General features: G+C 40.2%; 1 protein-coding gene and 1 long non-coding RNA gene across 6 annotated transcripts in view; one reads left to right on the plus strand and one right to left on the minus strand.

The window, feature by feature from the left end:
- Positions 1-17003, minus strand: part of BCKDHB (branched chain keto acid dehydrogenase E1 subunit beta) — a 293140-nt gene that overhangs the window by 44222 nt on the left and 231915 nt on the right. For 3 of the 5 annotated variants that reach the window (XM_067702711.1, XM_067702708.1, XM_067702712.1), the window contains 2 exons: positions 12990-13136; positions 8988-9524 (listed from right to left, as the gene is read on the minus strand). In XM_067702711.1, the coding sequence (XP_067558812.1) occupies positions 12996-13136 (141 nt within the window). In that variant the 3' untranslated portion in view covers positions 8988-9524; positions 12990-12995. Of the gene's footprint in view, positions 1-8987; positions 9525-12989; positions 13137-17003 lie in introns of those variants that run through there. The other 2 variants (XM_067702709.1, XR_010933848.1) reach the window with 1 other exon arrangement.
- On the plus strand, positions 8498-11269 carry LOC137204803 (uncharacterized). The gene is made up of 2 exons (XR_010933851.1): positions 8498-8678; positions 10499-11269. It is a non-coding gene; the product is annotated as an uncharacterized lncRNA (long non-coding RNA).

The raw sequence follows: 17003 nt of genomic DNA on the forward strand, positions 1-17003 counted from the left end.
GAGAAGTTTTGCCAAAAAAAAAAAAAATGTACAAGTTAAACCAGCCTATTGAACAACAAACAGGTTTTCCTCCTCTCCTTCCTCAGAGGGCATTAAGATGATAATGAAGGAAACATTTTTAAAAAGTATAAACCCCAAGGACAGAGAAAACAGGAGAGGGGACATGAGTACAGGGTCAGAAAAACGAAATAAGAGGTGCCGTGCCCGAAGAGTAAGCCCCAAGCCAGGACTAGAAAGACCGCGGCGCGCAGGAACGGCCACCGGCAAGAGGCTGACCTCAGAGTCTCGGTGTGGCCCACAGCGGGGCTGAAGCCAGGCGAGGACCCGGGGGCATTGCCTTCCCTCCCCCTCACAAGGACAGAACTGGGTGTCTGCCTGCCCCATGGAGACTCGGGGGATTATCCTCCAGAGAGACTGAGAGGGACAGCCTTTGGGATCAGGAACACCTGGTCCAGAGGAAGGATGGAACAATGTCCAAGGTAGAAAACATGGAATTGAACGTGACATCCAGACCCCGGGTCCAAGTGGCACCTAATGAACTAGGCTGCCACCCTTCAGACGACAGCCTTTCCTGTGCCAGCCATGTTGGGGTGCTCTCGAGGTGGGGGGAATCTCTGCCTAATCATCTGGAAATGAAGGCCACTGCTTGTCATGCCACACGCACATCCACAGCTCTCCCAGCTTTAAAAAAATAATGTATTGGGGTGACAGTCACATAACAAAGTGAACCACGTTAAAGTGGACAATTTGGCGGCATTTAGCACACTCGCAATGTTGTGAAGCCCCTTCCTCTATTTCAGCGGTCCCCAACCTTTCCGGCACCAGGGACGGGTTTAGTGGAAGACAATTTTTCCACGGATGGGGGGGGTGGGGTGGGGGACGGTTCAGGTGATAATGTGAGCAGTGGGGAGCGGCAGATGAAGCTTCACTCGCTTGCCCACCGTTCACCTCCTGCTGTGTGGACCATTACTGGTCCGGGGCCTGGGGGTTGGGGACCGCTGCTCTATTTAATTCCACAACTTGTCCATCACTCCAAAGTAAACCCCCTTACTGGTACCCATTAAGCACTTTCTTCCCATTCTCCCCCTCCCCCAGAGCCAGGAAACCACTGATCTACATCCTGTCTCCATGGGTTTATCTACTCTGGATCCTTCATATAAACAGAATCACAGGTGACTATTTGTGTCCGCCATCCCTCATTCAGCATGTTTTGGAGGTTCACCCCTTTTGCCGTGTGTATCAGGATTTCACTCATTTCTATGGATGAATAGTATTCCATTGCAGGTATATATCACAATCCAGGTCAGCTTTTGATGCTCAGTCTTGAATAAAACCAACTGGTAATCAGCATACATATGACAAAAAAGAGAAGCCAAAAGAAACAGAAAAATGGAAACCAGAGGAAACAATATAATTCAGAGAACATGATAAAACTCCTAAAAAAGCAATAACTCAAATATATATCTTGAGATACACACACACACACACACACATATGTATATATATTTGTATATATGTGTATGTACACATACATATACAGGTACACATACATATACAGGCTGATATGGCAGCCTTAAAATAAGAGGATGCTCTGAGAGAGATCAGAAAAAAAAGTTGGCCAAAATAAAGCTAACGGATAGAAAATCAGAAGACAAGATTAAGGAAGTATCCCAAGAAGTCTGATAAAGAGGTAAATTTTGAGAGAAAAAATAAGAGACTTAAGACAAGTTGAGAAGAATTAAGCAATGCCTTAACTATTCTGAGACAATAATGTGTCTCAGCCTAAAATTTTATACTCAGCCAAACTATGAGTCAAGGGTTAGAGGAAGGCCATTTTCTGACAAGAAAGGAATCAAGAAATTAGCTTCTCATGAAGACGTTCTAAGGAATCTACTGCAGGATGCGCTCCAACAAAATGAAAGATAAAAGCATCGGCCCAGGGAACAGTAGGTGTGAGCTGGCAAACAGAAACGGAAGCTCTCCTCCAGCGTGGCAGCCGTGCCAGACTGAGAGCTCAAACAGTCCAGGTTTTTGCAGGAAGGAGGGCTCCCATGGTATCGTTGCAAAGACAGGGCATAGATGCTCCACCAGAAACTTCCACCGGCAGAACACATAGCCATCAAAGGCCCAGGCTCGCCCAGGAAAAGGTGGCATGACTAAAAACGATCTCCATTTTTCATCAGATTCAAACACAGTCAGCTTGCAGTTCAACAGGCATCTCCCTGGGTGGGTGCCTCCTGTGATATAGAATAGCTGGGGGCTCCTCATGCGGGTTAGTCTCCATTCACCCCTCTGCATCCACTCCCCACGGCTCTGCCCTGCTCTGTTTCTGGAAAGGCTACACCGGGGATGACACCACCAAGCTAGTCGGCCTCTTGGCCTGAAACTGGATTTGGCCAAAGGGAAGCACTGACAGGCTATCAGGGGGTAGAAGGAGAGAGAGAGACCAGGATATGTACCCTCCTCTCTCCCACGCCCATGCTGTTTCAGCAGCTGTCCTGCTTCTCTGTGGCCACAGCTCCTGTCAGGCAGCCCCTCTTCCATGGCAACCACTCTCACCGGGCTCCAGGACCATTCCTACCCACGCCGCTTCAGGCTCCACGGTGATGACTTCCCAGAGAGAGCTGTGAGCTCATGGGTGCTTCACCTCTCCTTCCTGGTTCCCTACCTCTGCCCAGAACTTTGTAAATAAGTTCCTTTATTAAACTCTATTCAATTAAAACCTTTGAATGTGACATCTTTTTTCTGCTATAACACTAATAAACTTATAAATCATAATAGAAAGGGTCAAGATGTTACAAAGGCATTAGTATAGAACTGTAGGAGATGAATTATTTCTTGTTTTAGTCTTTGCTTCTGAGTTTATCTAATGAATCGTTCTCATTCGAATAATTCATAGTGTGTGTGTGTGTGTGTGTGTGTGTGTGTGTGTGTGTGTGTGTGAGAGAGGGGGGAGGGAGAGAGAGTTTGAGAGAGAAAGGAAAAAGTTGTATTTTATTTATTTCAGGTTCTTGCAGTAATCAGATGGACTAAAAGATTCTTTAGTACCGGTGCTTAGAAACCATGTTTTAAATAGGAAGGTTATGCAATGTTTAATACTTGCTAACAGTTTAGTAATGTATATATTCGGTACTTTTATTAGTTTGCGTTATTAACATGCTAAAAACTACCCCTTTATTATGATATATGGTTCTCACTCTAACAGTGCTGCTATATTCTCTATTCCTATGCAAGAAAAATCTTAAGTAATAATGGTTGTAATCATAAGTAATAATAGTCATAATCATAATATACATATAATTTTGCACCATGACTTTTCCACTTAAAAGTATATAATAAGCATCTTTCCATGTTGCTACATAATTTTCGTAATCATTACTTGCAAATCCTATAGAGTACCTAATCATATGGATGTACCATAAATCACACACCACTGCCATTCCATTTTCTCCTAAGCAATTTTCCCATGATCTATATGAAAATTATTACTGTGCACATAATAACATCAAATAAATCTGATAGACATGAGGTCCTTTCTTGGAAGAGTAAACCTAGTTAGGACTAAAGTACACTGCTCTAACACTTAGACTGACCTGCAAGATGGGCAGGCAGGTTGGCCAATGGTCTCTATGTACAGAGAGACAGAGGAGCCCTGCGGAGGAGCCTGGTCTCAGAGAGGAGGGAGCTGGGGACCCAGACTAGACCAATAACAATGATGGAGCCCCAGAGAGGGACAGAGCTTCTAAGTACAAGAATTGGTCTGTCACCAGTGAATAGCACATGGTCTGTTTCACCAAATATCCATGAGATTTTGGGGGCACACAGCCATGCTCTCCTGGGATCCATGTATCACAATGGGAGATGATTTTCCTGCTTCCGGGAAGAACACAGAGCATTGTCTCTCCGCTCCAGAGACCCAATGAGGAACAGTATCACCGGCATCCACACTTACGCCTCATCCCTGCGGGGGAGTTTCGGGGCAGGGAGTACCAGCTGCAGGTGGCCCTTGTCGCAGCTGCTGGCAGCAGACACTTCTGCAGGGATGTGAAGCCAGACCCAGAGAACTGTGGATTCCACATGGTTGTCCAAGCAACCCTCCAGCAACTCTCCCAAATAATTAGGGAGAACCTGATGAGGCTGTCTAGCAGTTGGGATAGAATTAAAAAACAAACAAAAAACAAAACACTACTTGTTGCTATTAGTATTAATTTAATTTTTCCTCTGGGTTAGGGTAACCTAGGGAAGATGAATTGTAATTTGCAATTTTTACATTTGGTGAAAGGCACACAGTCACCACACGCGTGTTCTCTGACCTCCTTGAAATATTTCACGTAGAAGATGAAATAGGGTGAAAGTAAATGTATGCTTCAATGGAAAGAGGAAAATATGGGGAATTTACACAAAGTATTCTCAAAGAAACATTTGTTATTAGATTGACCACAGGCATATTAAACTTCTTCAAAAAAGAAAATACCCAAGGGCTGTTTGGGGCTATATGGGTAAGTTTAAAAACAGTTCTAAGGTCTCATGACTTCAGTAAAGAACTTTATGTGACTAAGCCTCCAAAGAGTAAGGCTTCCAAAAGACAGATGCTGTGGAACTGCTCATTTTCTTGGCCTAAGGGAAGGTTGCTAGCATTCAACTTTCAGGCTGAAAGTCTGAATTCATTTATTTTATGGCTGAGATACTTGATATTAACACAGTATCTCCATCTAGTTTGCATGTCGTAGATAAGAAAAAAATCAAGCACAATACATACACTAGTCCCAAGGGTGAAGGGTTCTCCCCAAGAACATTTTAGTTAAAACATGTGGACTTTCTTCTTTCAAAAAGAATATATTCCAAAGCAGTGGAAGGACTGAATTAGGATGTTTCTGTTTGCAAGCAACAGAAATCCAATTTAGAACAAAGTGGAAGGACCCTGGGGCGATTCCTCACAGAGTGAAAGGAAGTTGAGGCTGCACATGGCAGCAGTGGAGCTGGTCAGCTGGCCGTGGGGGCACTGACCCAGCTTGTATAATGTCTTTCCTTAGTACATTGGTGCCTTTCTTTCTCGGATGAAGATGGCCTTCCTCTACAGGGAAGGTGGCAGTAGGTCCTTCCAGAATAACATCACCCCAGATCTGTTTGTTTGAAAAATCCTGAAAATGGCTTTGATTGGCTGGTTTGGGTCACCTCCCATCCCTTGACTAGTCACTGTGGCCAAGGACATGGTGTCCTACCTCTGGCCCAGTCCCAAGTCTGCAGACCAAACAGAAGATGGGACCATTGGTAGGATAGCTCTGAGCCAGGCTGGCTCTCCGTTTGTGACTTACAAGAACAGAGATGAAGAAAATAAAGGAAAATTACTGATAATCTCATCACTCTCAAAAGAACAGCTTTGAATGAGCATTCTATTCTGGTTTGTCCATTTGCAGACACATTTTAATGTACAATATTGTCTTAGAGCCCCTTAAAAAAATACATGGATTTGAAATCTATCTGCAGAAATAGGCCTAAAAATATAGAAACGATGCTCATCTCTTGGGGACTTCTGAGGTCTTGCCCTACCAGAAGGACTGTTTCTGTTCCTGAAATTCCTGAAGAAATGAAATACAACCCCATGTCTCTGACGGTCTAGAATATCAACTGGTATAAAATATCAAATACTATCAATATATTACTTTAAATGTCTACACTACTCAAAGAGGGCTCTGCCTAAGTGCTTTTCAAGTACAAGGTCTGATTCAAGTATAGGCCTGCATTTCCCTTCATGGGTTTGTTCAGCAGCATATTGAGAGCCTCTGTAGACCAGGACTTTTCTAGGCTCTGCAGAATTGTAATAAACAGACCAAAGCTCCCTGTCTTTCTGGAACCAGTAAAACATGTGGAATCTAAAATATGATACAAATGAACCTATCTACGAAACAGAAACAGACTCACAGACATAGAGCAGACTTGTGGTTGCCAAGGGGGAGGGTGTTGGGGGAGAAATGGAGTGGGAGGCTGGGATTAGCAGATGTAAGCTGTTATATATGGAACAGATAAACAACAAGGTCCTACTGTATATAGCACAGGGAACTACATTCAATATCCTATGAGAAGCCATAATGGAAAAAAATATAAAAAAGATTGTACATATATGTATAACTGAATCATTTTGCTGTACAGCAGAAATTAATACAACATTGCAAAGCAACTATACTTCAATTAAAACAAAAATTAGGAATGAAGGGGAAAAAAATCCCAGTGTAATAAGTAGGTAGACGTTCCAAATGATCAAGAAAATATTTTTAAAAATTATTCTAATTCTTTATAGTGTGAAATAAAATTCATATTTTATGGCAAGACAAGAAAAATTTAAACATAAAAAAATTTCTCTGCCTTTTGGCCTCCTCTCTCCCCACACTGTGCATTGTGTATCTGCATTATGAATCACCAAACCGTCCCCATTGGCAGAAATACCAGCTCGACCATCAACAGCAACATTCTCGTAGCATCAACAAGATAACTCCTTAAAGATAACATTCCTTTTTGATTTTGTAAGGGACCACGATGACACTTAGATCTGGATTCTGTAAACCGTCAATAATACGTCATTTAATGTACAGCCCTCTATCTCAAAAGACTTATACAACTGTGCCTTGACTTCTAACGAGCGGAACAGTTCTCAGAGCTTTCTGAGATGCTCTTCCCGGGTTATAATCCTCAAATTTGGCTTGAATAAAATTTTCCATTTCTTTCTTAGATCGACTGATTAATATTTCTTCGACAACGGTCACTGTGTCTTACGAAAATTCACAGAAATAAGATATTTACAGTAGCCAAGTAGGCCTCGGCAAGAAACTGAAGGACTTAGCAAAACAAGACCTTAGTAATTATTTTCTTAAAATGATGGAAAAAAATATTCTAAAAGCAAAGACCTTTGTTTATCAATACATTGGATAAACAATTAGGTTTGGCTAAATTATTTCCTCTCCTCAAATGAAGGACCTTGAAAGTGTTACCCGATACAGGAACAACAATTATGTAGCCTTTATTTGCTGATATCATGATTACATAAAAACCTCCACCTTCACAGGGAACAGACAGTATAAAATGAAAGAAAAACTTTCATGTTTACCAAAAAACATAACTTTGATTTTACAATTTCATTTTTCTCATTCGGAATGTTCTGCTATTAACTTTCTTCTTCTTCTCGTTCTTCTTGTGCTTCTTCCTCCTTTATTCTTGCATCCTTGTATTTTCAGAATTTCTTTTTTAAAGATTTAAAGTCTGTGAATTTATCTGTGAGTAAAATTTTGGCTGAAGCACGCCAGTGATCTTTTCTCATTATGCTGTAGTTGCTTCCTCCTTGCTTCCACAGTTACTTATCTGGGTGCCTTTTTATTTCTAAGTGGGATGTGGTACCTCTGAATACTCTTTTCTTTGGGGAATTTACTGCTAGTTTCCTTTGCGCCTTAGTACAGTATATGGTCAATTTTTTAAACCGCCTGTGTATAGGCTAAGAGGCGACATAGTCTCTGTTTATGAAGACACAAAGTTTAAAATATATTTCTATTGACCTAAACCTACTGCTTATTCCTGTCTGCTTCAGGTAACAAATGGAAAGTGGGGTGACGAAGCCTTCTACAGCCGTTCTGTTTGTATCTTTTGCATTTACAAGTTTTTGCTTACATTTTAGTACTACGCACTTAGAATGTAAAGAATTTAACTTATATTTTCACTGTGATATATTCCTTTTGTCAAACGTAGAACATTTGTTTCACATAAAAAGAGTATTTATGGGAATTCCCTGGTGGTGCAGTGGTTAGGCTCTGTGTTCTCACTGCTGAGAGCCTGGGTTCAATCTCGGGTCGGGGAACTAGAATCCCACAAGCCTCACGGCACGACAACAACAAAAAGTGTATTTATGCCAATTATTGATGTACATCTTTTCATCTAACTTGTTTCCAGTTTTACTTCTAGTCCTTTCCACCTATGATTTCCTCATTCTTGTTCTAATTTTACTTCTCATTTTCCTGGCAAATATCTTTAAATACCATATTCAGGGAGGTATCAGGTGTCAGGGTTTCCAAATCTTTGTCCATACATGAATGTTCCCTATTTCTTTCCAAGTTCAATGGCCTGGGAAAACACAGCAGAGTCTCCAAACCTCAGGTCTCTCTGAAAATTCCAACATGAGGCTTTGGGGTCGTGTTCCTCAGCCCTCAGCTGAGCATCTCTGCTAAGGCAGTGCTGTGTGCCTACACGGTGCACACCCGTCAGCTCTATCCCTGGTATGCCTGGAACGGGTAAAGGTTTGAGAACCAGTCCTTTAGAATTTAGTGTCACTGACGAGTCTGAGGCTTACTAAGTTGTGCTTCTGCATGAGCAACCCGACCTTCTGTCCTGTGGTACCCGGAGGGCCTGGGCCAGGGCCATCCCTGTGGCTGGTGCCGGATGGCAATGGGATTGGCAGCCCCTCCAGAGAGAGCCACATGAGCTGGGAGAGGGAGTTCTCTAAACAAACAGCAGTGCTGTTTCTAGAAGGGGGGGCAGGGAGGCCAAGCAGCCAGAAGCCACACGAGTCCACCTCAGGCAAGCTGACAGGAAGGAGATTTCGCGAAACCGAGTGTGGACCCTCTGTGGGATGTCTTCTCAGGATCCCAGCAAGAGTTTCTAGCTTCTGTGACTTAAATTTCACGGACTAAAATGAGGTAACTGTCTTGCTCTTGTGCCTCATTTCTCTTTCTAATGTGTACTGTTTACTTAGCTTGGATAATATCTATCCGTTGGACGGAACATGGATGTGATATTCTTTTGCGAAAGGACTTGGGTAATTGGAACCGTAGAAGATTATATTCACTTATACATTCATGTTGTCACATGGAGCAGACTTTATCCTGAGGCTGGGGGTAGTGGGGAATTTGGAATTCCTTTAACATCTCTTGAGCGTCTTCTCATTGCTATTTTTGTCGTGGTCCGAGCGCAGGTTGGAAAAGAATTTCCAGACACAAGGCAGAATGTAAGGAAGATAGAGTTTATTAAAGAGAAGAGTCGCTGCAAGAACAGCGGGCCGACTTCCTGGTAGCCAGGGAAAGTCGACACTGAGCATGGGTTGCTTGTCTGTTTTTACAGCCAGGGAACCTGCAAGTCATCTGCTGACTGGGCAGAGTATGTATACTTTCAGTGTGCTGAGCAGCAGAAAAATGGGGCTAATGTCTTTCCTTATATGGGATGGGAAAGGGACAGGGCATGCTGCTTGGGAGGGCTCTGGGACATTGCAATGGTCACATTGTGACAGAGTGATAGGAGTCCTGTAACTCTTTGTTCAGGCAGTGTTGGCCCTTTGAGTTTATCTTGTTATTTATCCTTGGAGCACACCACAATTTTCTTATTTTCACAATATGGAACAATTCATTTCATGTAAAAAAAAAATTTCTTTAAGGCAATTATTTAGATGTATATGTACTTCTTGCGCCGTAGACCGAGTTTAGCATGAACTGTAACTTCTTTATTTTGGAAGAGAAGGGGGCATTTACTGGTGGGCATTGCAGGGCTAACTGGAGAAGGGAAACAGTTAAAGAAAAGAAAATTAAAATAAGGGAAAATTCTTACAACAACAAATGAATTTTAAAAATAGTATTAAAAAGATACCAATGGCAATAAAACAAGTAACTTCAACTGAAATCATAAATAATATCAACTAAAAAAAATAAGTCCAACTAAACCAAATATGTTCAAATAGAACCCGTTATCGGCCCAGACGTGGATGACCAGCACACATTCCCTGCTCTGCTGGACTGACCATGCGAGCACAGGGTTCCCGAGGGAAGGCCAAAGCCAAGGTCCATACTCAGTTTTGGCGTCTTCGACTCAGAATGTCTTGAACCATAAGCCAGATGGATACCCTAAATCTTTTCCAAACTTACTGCTGACAAGTACATCTTTTCCCATCCTATACTGTTCAGGTGTTTCTATTCATAAACCAAGGACAGGGCTTTGTTTTTACCCCTAACAAAAGCTTAGTTTATTTTAGCCACTGCTCTCCAGAATCTGTTACAAAGTGCCTTCTTTACTTTACTCCAAGTCTCTGGCAATCTACAAATGTCACTTTCCATATCCTCCTCCAAACATCTGATAAAAATAAACAGGACACAACTTTTTAAACTGTAGTTTTAAAGTAATATATACATTTGCAATCATAAAAAAATTTTTTCCAGTGTTTATAGAGAAAGGAAACACTACATGACCCTATTTCTCTGATTTTTGTTGGGGTGTGTGTGTGGGGGAATCTTTCAGCTGGAACTGGTGAGAAGAGCTCTTCTTGGGTGTATGGGAGGGAAGGCAGGGATGAGAGCACCCCCTCTGAGGGCAGGGCCGGAGGGTGAGGGCTTCTGCAAAGGGGTCCCTGAGGCCGTTGTCTACACTATGGTGAAGGGTGGGAAAGGCCTAGTCAGATACAAGAGGCCCTGACAAAGTCCCCAGCAAGGAGGCTTCCTCCTTATGTCGCTATTCATGCTGTTTTTCTTTTCAGCTACATATTAATATAAAGGACATGGAAAAAAATATTTTTTTTGCAACATCGTGGCCAAAAAAAACAAAAAACTGCAGCAAAAGCTTGATGATTTTATAACAAAAGACAGGCTCAGGCTGTCCACCTCCCAGAAAAAGAAAGAGCGGAAGCAAAGATGATCCTTCCTGCCTCACCACGCTCTGGAGAAAAGATGAGCATGCCCCCCAGTAGACCACCTTGTTGGGACAAGTGGGAAAAACAAGGAAAAACATTCCAGAAGTTTCATCAACATACAACTATCTGAGCCATAAAGAATGAAACCAAATACAATAAAGTTGAAAAATCAGCATTTCTAAACATTTCACTTTCATTCAGATGGAATTAACAAGTTACGTCACTCTTTTACTCGGCCACAAGAATTCTTTTTACTAAAGGCAAAAACAAAGCCTCATTTTTGCTTTATTGAATAGTATCCCACATCCAGTATTTACAGACGTAATTAAATGGAATTTATAAGCCTACCATGCAGAATATTTTTAAAAATTAATCTGAAATAACTCTTAACGGAAATTATCAATTCATATATGTGAATACAATAATTAATTCATCATTTTCCAGCCAATATCCAAGTCGGTTCATTTCATAAAAACTCTATTTTCAAGAAGAGGAAATATTTAAAAATTCAGAAAAATATTTCCGTATCTAGTCCTAATCTTCCGGTTTTTCTGTAAAAGAAGTCAATAACGATTATAGACACTCTGGCCACCATGAATTAAATACAGATTTTCTCAACTGCATGACTACTTTCTTTAATGCCATATGTAACTTTTAGCATAGAGGAGTTACTCTTCTTTTATCGTATTTTCATGAGAGGTCTAAATTTGTTTTTTTTTAGGTTCAAAAAGAAATACATATCCAAATTTAAAACCAGCACCTAAAGATTACTTTAAAAATAGCAACAGGGGCTTCCCTGGTGGCGCAGTGGTTGAGAGTCTGCCTGCCGATGCAGGGGACGCAGGTTCGTGACCCGGTCCGGGAAGATCCCACATGCCGCGGAGCAGCTGGGCCCGTGAGCCATGGCCGCTGAGCCTGCACGTCCAGAGCCTGTGCTCCGCAACGGGACAGGCCACAGCGGTGAGAGGCCCGCGTACCGCCCAAAAAAAAAAAAAAAAAAAAAAAAGCAACAAGGACACGGCCACAGAGTATTACCTTGTCTTTCCATTACGGATGGTCCATGCAAGGAACAAGATGGACATAAAAGTGAGGAAGTCCTCTAACCAGGCTTAAGTGAGACTGTAGAAGCTAGCTGCTCTCACAGACATTAAGAGGCCATCAGAAATACAGTGTCTACCTCTGCATGTCTGAGAGAACACTGGGGCATGTAGACTAATGGCCCTACTAATGCCTATGACAATATCCTCAGAATAGAGGATAGAACAGCACTACAAAAAGGTGGGGATCATAGTGGTGGACGGAGGGCATTATTTTCTCTACGTGCCCAAATGTAAAGGTACCTCTCTCTTTGGATTGAGGTGAGCTGGCTTTACTACCCATACACAGAATTCAAGAATCATAGTATTTCCTAATCTTTAAAAAGTATGGGCTATTATATAAAGCCTATTCTTCCCTTTCCTTTCAAAGATCATGGTTCTTCAAAATGTATTATTATTATTTGGACAACCTAGATATTAAAATGTAAAGCACTTAATCCCTATCTATGCATTTTGAACCATTTCAAAAATGCCAAAGGTAAAATAAATCAGTGTATTGGTGATAGCATCTTCTATATTAAAGCCCTGAAAACTAACTTAACAGTCTTTAAATGGTATTCATTTTTGCTAGAATAACACTGCCAGAGGGACAGAAAAGCATGACCTAGAAAATCACAATGAATAAAAGTCACTTATTAGCCATAATTTTAAAACATTCACCTGCCAAGAAAGGTTCTGGGAATGGTAGCGGTGCTGGATTTTTTTTTTTTTTAAGTAACAATTTCCCTTATACATAATAAATAGGTTTCCTGTTCAACAAACGTATCTTTCAAGATAACGTGAAGGCAAATTTCATAATGCGCTGGATCATCATATAGTTTAAATCACTGGAGTCCAATTTAACGGTGCCTGAAGAGCCATCTTTAAATAACAGAAATTAACCCTATTCAAGAACGGTTTAAATTGCAGATAAAAATATATAGAAACGAGGATAAAGTTGGAACAACAGGGTAAGGTATATTTGCGATCATGGCAGACGGCATCTTCATCTAGCGATTATTCAATGTTAACATGTGCATGTATTTGTTTTATAGAAATCAGATAATGCATATGCTTGATATATTTCTATTAAATGTAAACATACTACTATAAATTCACATTTTTTTTCCTGAAATCCACACTTTGTTCTGGAAGTTGCCATTTATGAAAAGACAACACACTGATGACGGTTGTTCCTTGATCAACAGGACGTTAATGTGAGGAACACTCACTAGCTTTCTCAAAACGCAGGGCAGACTTACCTGTGGTCAATAGTTGATCATTTTTCGAAGGGCGTCATAGCACTTCCATTTGTCTGGGATGTAGAACTGCTCAAAAATGTGAGGGAACGGCGTGTCGTACCCACATACCCTCGATATAGGAGCCTCCAGGTTCAGGAAACATTCTTCCTGCAGAGAAGAATCCAGATGGTTAGCTTCAAAAATATTTTATTCACAGAAATGAAACATTTCACTTTCAAATACAATGGCATCCAGGGGCATTATAATTTTTTCACATTATAATAATATTATAATGTGAAACAAGCAGGTAACAAATAGCATGTTTGGCCTGATCCGAGTTTTACTTAAGATATGTTTTCATATATGTATATGCATTTTATGCCTACATACATATCTGTTGCTTAAGACAAAGTGGAATTATACCAAACAGGCTGTGTACAAATGACAAAATCATGACAAATGTTCACAGTAAACTCTGCAGCTTGAAATTAGTGACAGTATATGTTTTCTCTTGTTTCTTGAATTTTTCAAATTTTATATAGGACAAACATGTATTACTTTCACAATAAATATTTATAATTACTCTATGTAACCAGACTGAACTACCAGTTACTTGCCTATGTTCAGGTCTCTCTCACAGCCAGGTTTTGCAGACACTGACAGTCCCCTGGCTACTCACACCCCACGCCCACTACCGCTCTTTGCCCAACTGATGCGTGAACATCTCTCACCTATCACCTTGGGAGTCACCTCCACCAGGAAGCCTTCCTTGACAGCACCTCCTCAACTCTGCACCACTGATGAGGGAGAGGCTTCTGCCCTGAACTCCCACAGCACTGAACTCAGCACAATCCATTGCTTTTGCCCAATTATCTATCTTCCCTGAGAGACTATGAACTCCAGGAGGCTAGAGATCTGGTTCAAAAAAATGTAAGATCCCTAAGAATATATACATATGTATAACTGAATCACTTTGCTGTAACCTAAAACTAACACCACATAGTAAATCAACTGTGCTTCAATAAAAAATTAATTAATTAATTTAAAAAAAGTAAGATCCTGACCACAGGAGACCCTGTAGAAAGTTATCTTCAGGAAAAAAAAAGAAATGTTATTCAAGTGACAAATTCAAATTTGAAAATAAAATTTTTAGAGAGTTAAAAGAAATCTCAAAAGAGATATGTGATTAAACTATTCTTAGGAAAATGATATTACCATTCACAGCTATTACCTGAAATCACATCTTTGAGTTTTCACATCCACTTTCTCCATTGCTTTGTGTCACAAATGCTCTGGAAAGGTCCACATTTTCTTACATATTTTACTAACTGTAGTTTTGCATTTCATTTGAGCAGAAATTTTTAAAGGAATGCTGATGCTCAGTCCCTATCTTCTGTATATATTTCTCCCAGTGACAAGTGTATCAGGGCAGAAAGGGCCTGGGAATAGAAGAGTCAGCCCCAAAGGGAAGCAGCTGGCCATTTGCACACTCTTCCTGCCCCCCAAATAACTACTGCGACGTACAGTATCAAACACCAAGTAGTGCTGGTTTTCCCAGCAACAGGAAATCTTCATCAATAACTTGAGAACCTTGCAGACATAAGGTTTAAAGAGTCACCTAAGAAATTCCACTACTAATAAGCTCAAAAGAGATGACAGATTGGGTAGACTGTTTCTTGATTGAAACAAGTTATTTTGAAGGGATTTAAATTGTCAATTTAGGATTAACTCAGTTTATTACTTTAGTTGACACGAGCTGTTTTTCCGCCTCCCCTGAATACTGCATTCTTCATACACAAACTCTCCACGGGCACTGCAAAATACAGAAAAGCCAGGGGAAAATATTTCCCTTAAATACCTTTGATTTTACACCTGGTATAAAATATTATTCTTTCAAACTAGTTCCCTGGAAAGCTGGCCTATGACAAAATGATGTTTCAGTGTTTGTGAAAATCACTCCTTTTAGCAGAATGACCAACATCACCAAACTAAAATTTATTTTTAAACAGCAATGCTTCTAATTTCTCAAGAATGTGAGAATCACTCTACAGGAATGCATCTACATGTTTGCGGGAGCATAGAAAAAGGTCTGTGAGGTCACACTTGAACTGTCAACAGAGGCCACCCTTGGAGGCTGGGAGTGACAAGGAAGTGACAAACGACTCTACTTGTACCTTATATGTATTGTTGGAGCTTTTGTGACACAGTATTACTTTTGTAATTAATTGGCACTGATATAAAAGTAAAGAGTAAAAAGAAGAATCATCTTATGTGGATAAAAGTTCCTATTTTGTGTTAACACAAATTTGTGATTTTATATGTAGCATTTTCTTAATTTGGAAACAATTACTGTAAGGTATATGGAATTAAATTATTATAAATTACTTTATATAAATATATAAAAAGTAATTCTAAAAATCATGGAAGATAATTCAAGAATATATGATTCAGTTTTATAAGGATATACCCTAACCTATGGAAACAGTATGAAATTTTAACACTTTGCTATCTAAAGTATATTAAAGAGACAAGTTATTCTTTCCACGGACTTGTGTTAAAACTTCTTTTAAAGCAACTGGAAATAAGATGTTTGGGTCAAGCAGCTGTACAGAGTTACTTCCCACTGAACTGGTTCACATATGAATGATTTATGTGTGACTACATGTTTCTTTGGGCAACCATTAAAACTGGCATCCTTGTTCAAGCTCAGTTTTTTTCATATAGAAGCTGTACATACACACACACACAGAAAAAGGAATATTTGAAACTCATTGGCAGATTTATAGATCAATGTACCAGATTAATGCTGCACAAAGTATCTCTCTTCGTTATATACCACATTTTGACACCATAACTATAGCAACCATATGCCCTGAATTTTCAAAACAATCCAGATTCATCATATTCTTCTTTTCCATTGGTCACATAAGTACACTTATATTTTTTTAACTGGGATGATTTTTGATTCAGAAATATTAATCTGCATAAAATTCGGAATAAACAGTTACCTAACCCACAGGGTTGTCATGAGGACTGCAGGTAGTCTCCAGCACAGGGGCTAAGATGAGAAGTACCAGTTTCTGGTCTCTCTTCCTGGGGAGCTTGTATGTGGACAGGCTCAATCCACACGGAACAATGACAGATGGGACGGTGAGGTTACAAAGCAAATCACAGTGGAACATGTAATCAGGGGCAACAGAAGAGAACCCAGCCAGGTGCCAGGAGAAACTTCCTTCCAGCTATTCATGGTCCAAAGTTTCACCTTGGATCCAATGAGAAGAACTGAAAGTAAACCTTAAATCAATCAGGTAGTAACACCTACATATACCGTGCTTGTGGTATAAATAATCAGATGCTTTGAGAAAAACATATTCCTTCCAAAAGACCCTTGCACGAAACTCTAATATAGGGTATTTGAATTTACTTCTGAATATACCTTTTTGTAAGTATGAGAATTTTCTTTCCAAAATATGTTAATAATAATAATAGTAACCCGTACTTATGATGCAGCAGGTGTGGTGCTAAATGAATTGTATTTTATCTCATCTAAACATTTTAACAAATCTATGAGGTAGGTATTATATTCCAGTTCACAGATGAAGAAACCAAGGTGAAGGAACTTGCCCAAGGTTGACAAGCTACATACAGAGCCAAGTTAAGACTCAAACCTGACTACATTCATTCTGCAAATGTTGAAGCACAACTACTGAGAATAGCAATAACAAGAAAAAATAAAAATAAAATGGAAGGCAAGCTGGGATTAAGGTTTTTACAACAGAGCCTCAAAAGGGTTAAATTCGGTCTAAGAAGCCTTTCCCATGTATATAAGGAAGGTAGACGTTAAGACGTGGAAAAGCTGAAAGCACACACTTAAGCATGAAGGTAACACATAGAGCAATAAACAGATGGTCCTGGGTATCAGGAAACTCCTAGGCTATCCTAAATAATTTAAAGAAGCATAACTCAAATTGTTTATGTATGAGCCATCTGGGTTGCTATGCATGTTATAACCAGAAAAGGAAGCAACCAATGTGA

The sequence above is a fragment of the Pseudorca crassidens genome, chromosome 13 (assembly GCF_039906515.1).
Source record: "Pseudorca crassidens isolate mPseCra1 chromosome 13, mPseCra1.hap1, whole genome shotgun sequence".
Classification (NCBI taxonomy): domain Eukaryota; kingdom Metazoa; phylum Chordata; class Mammalia; order Artiodactyla; family Delphinidae; genus Pseudorca; species Pseudorca crassidens.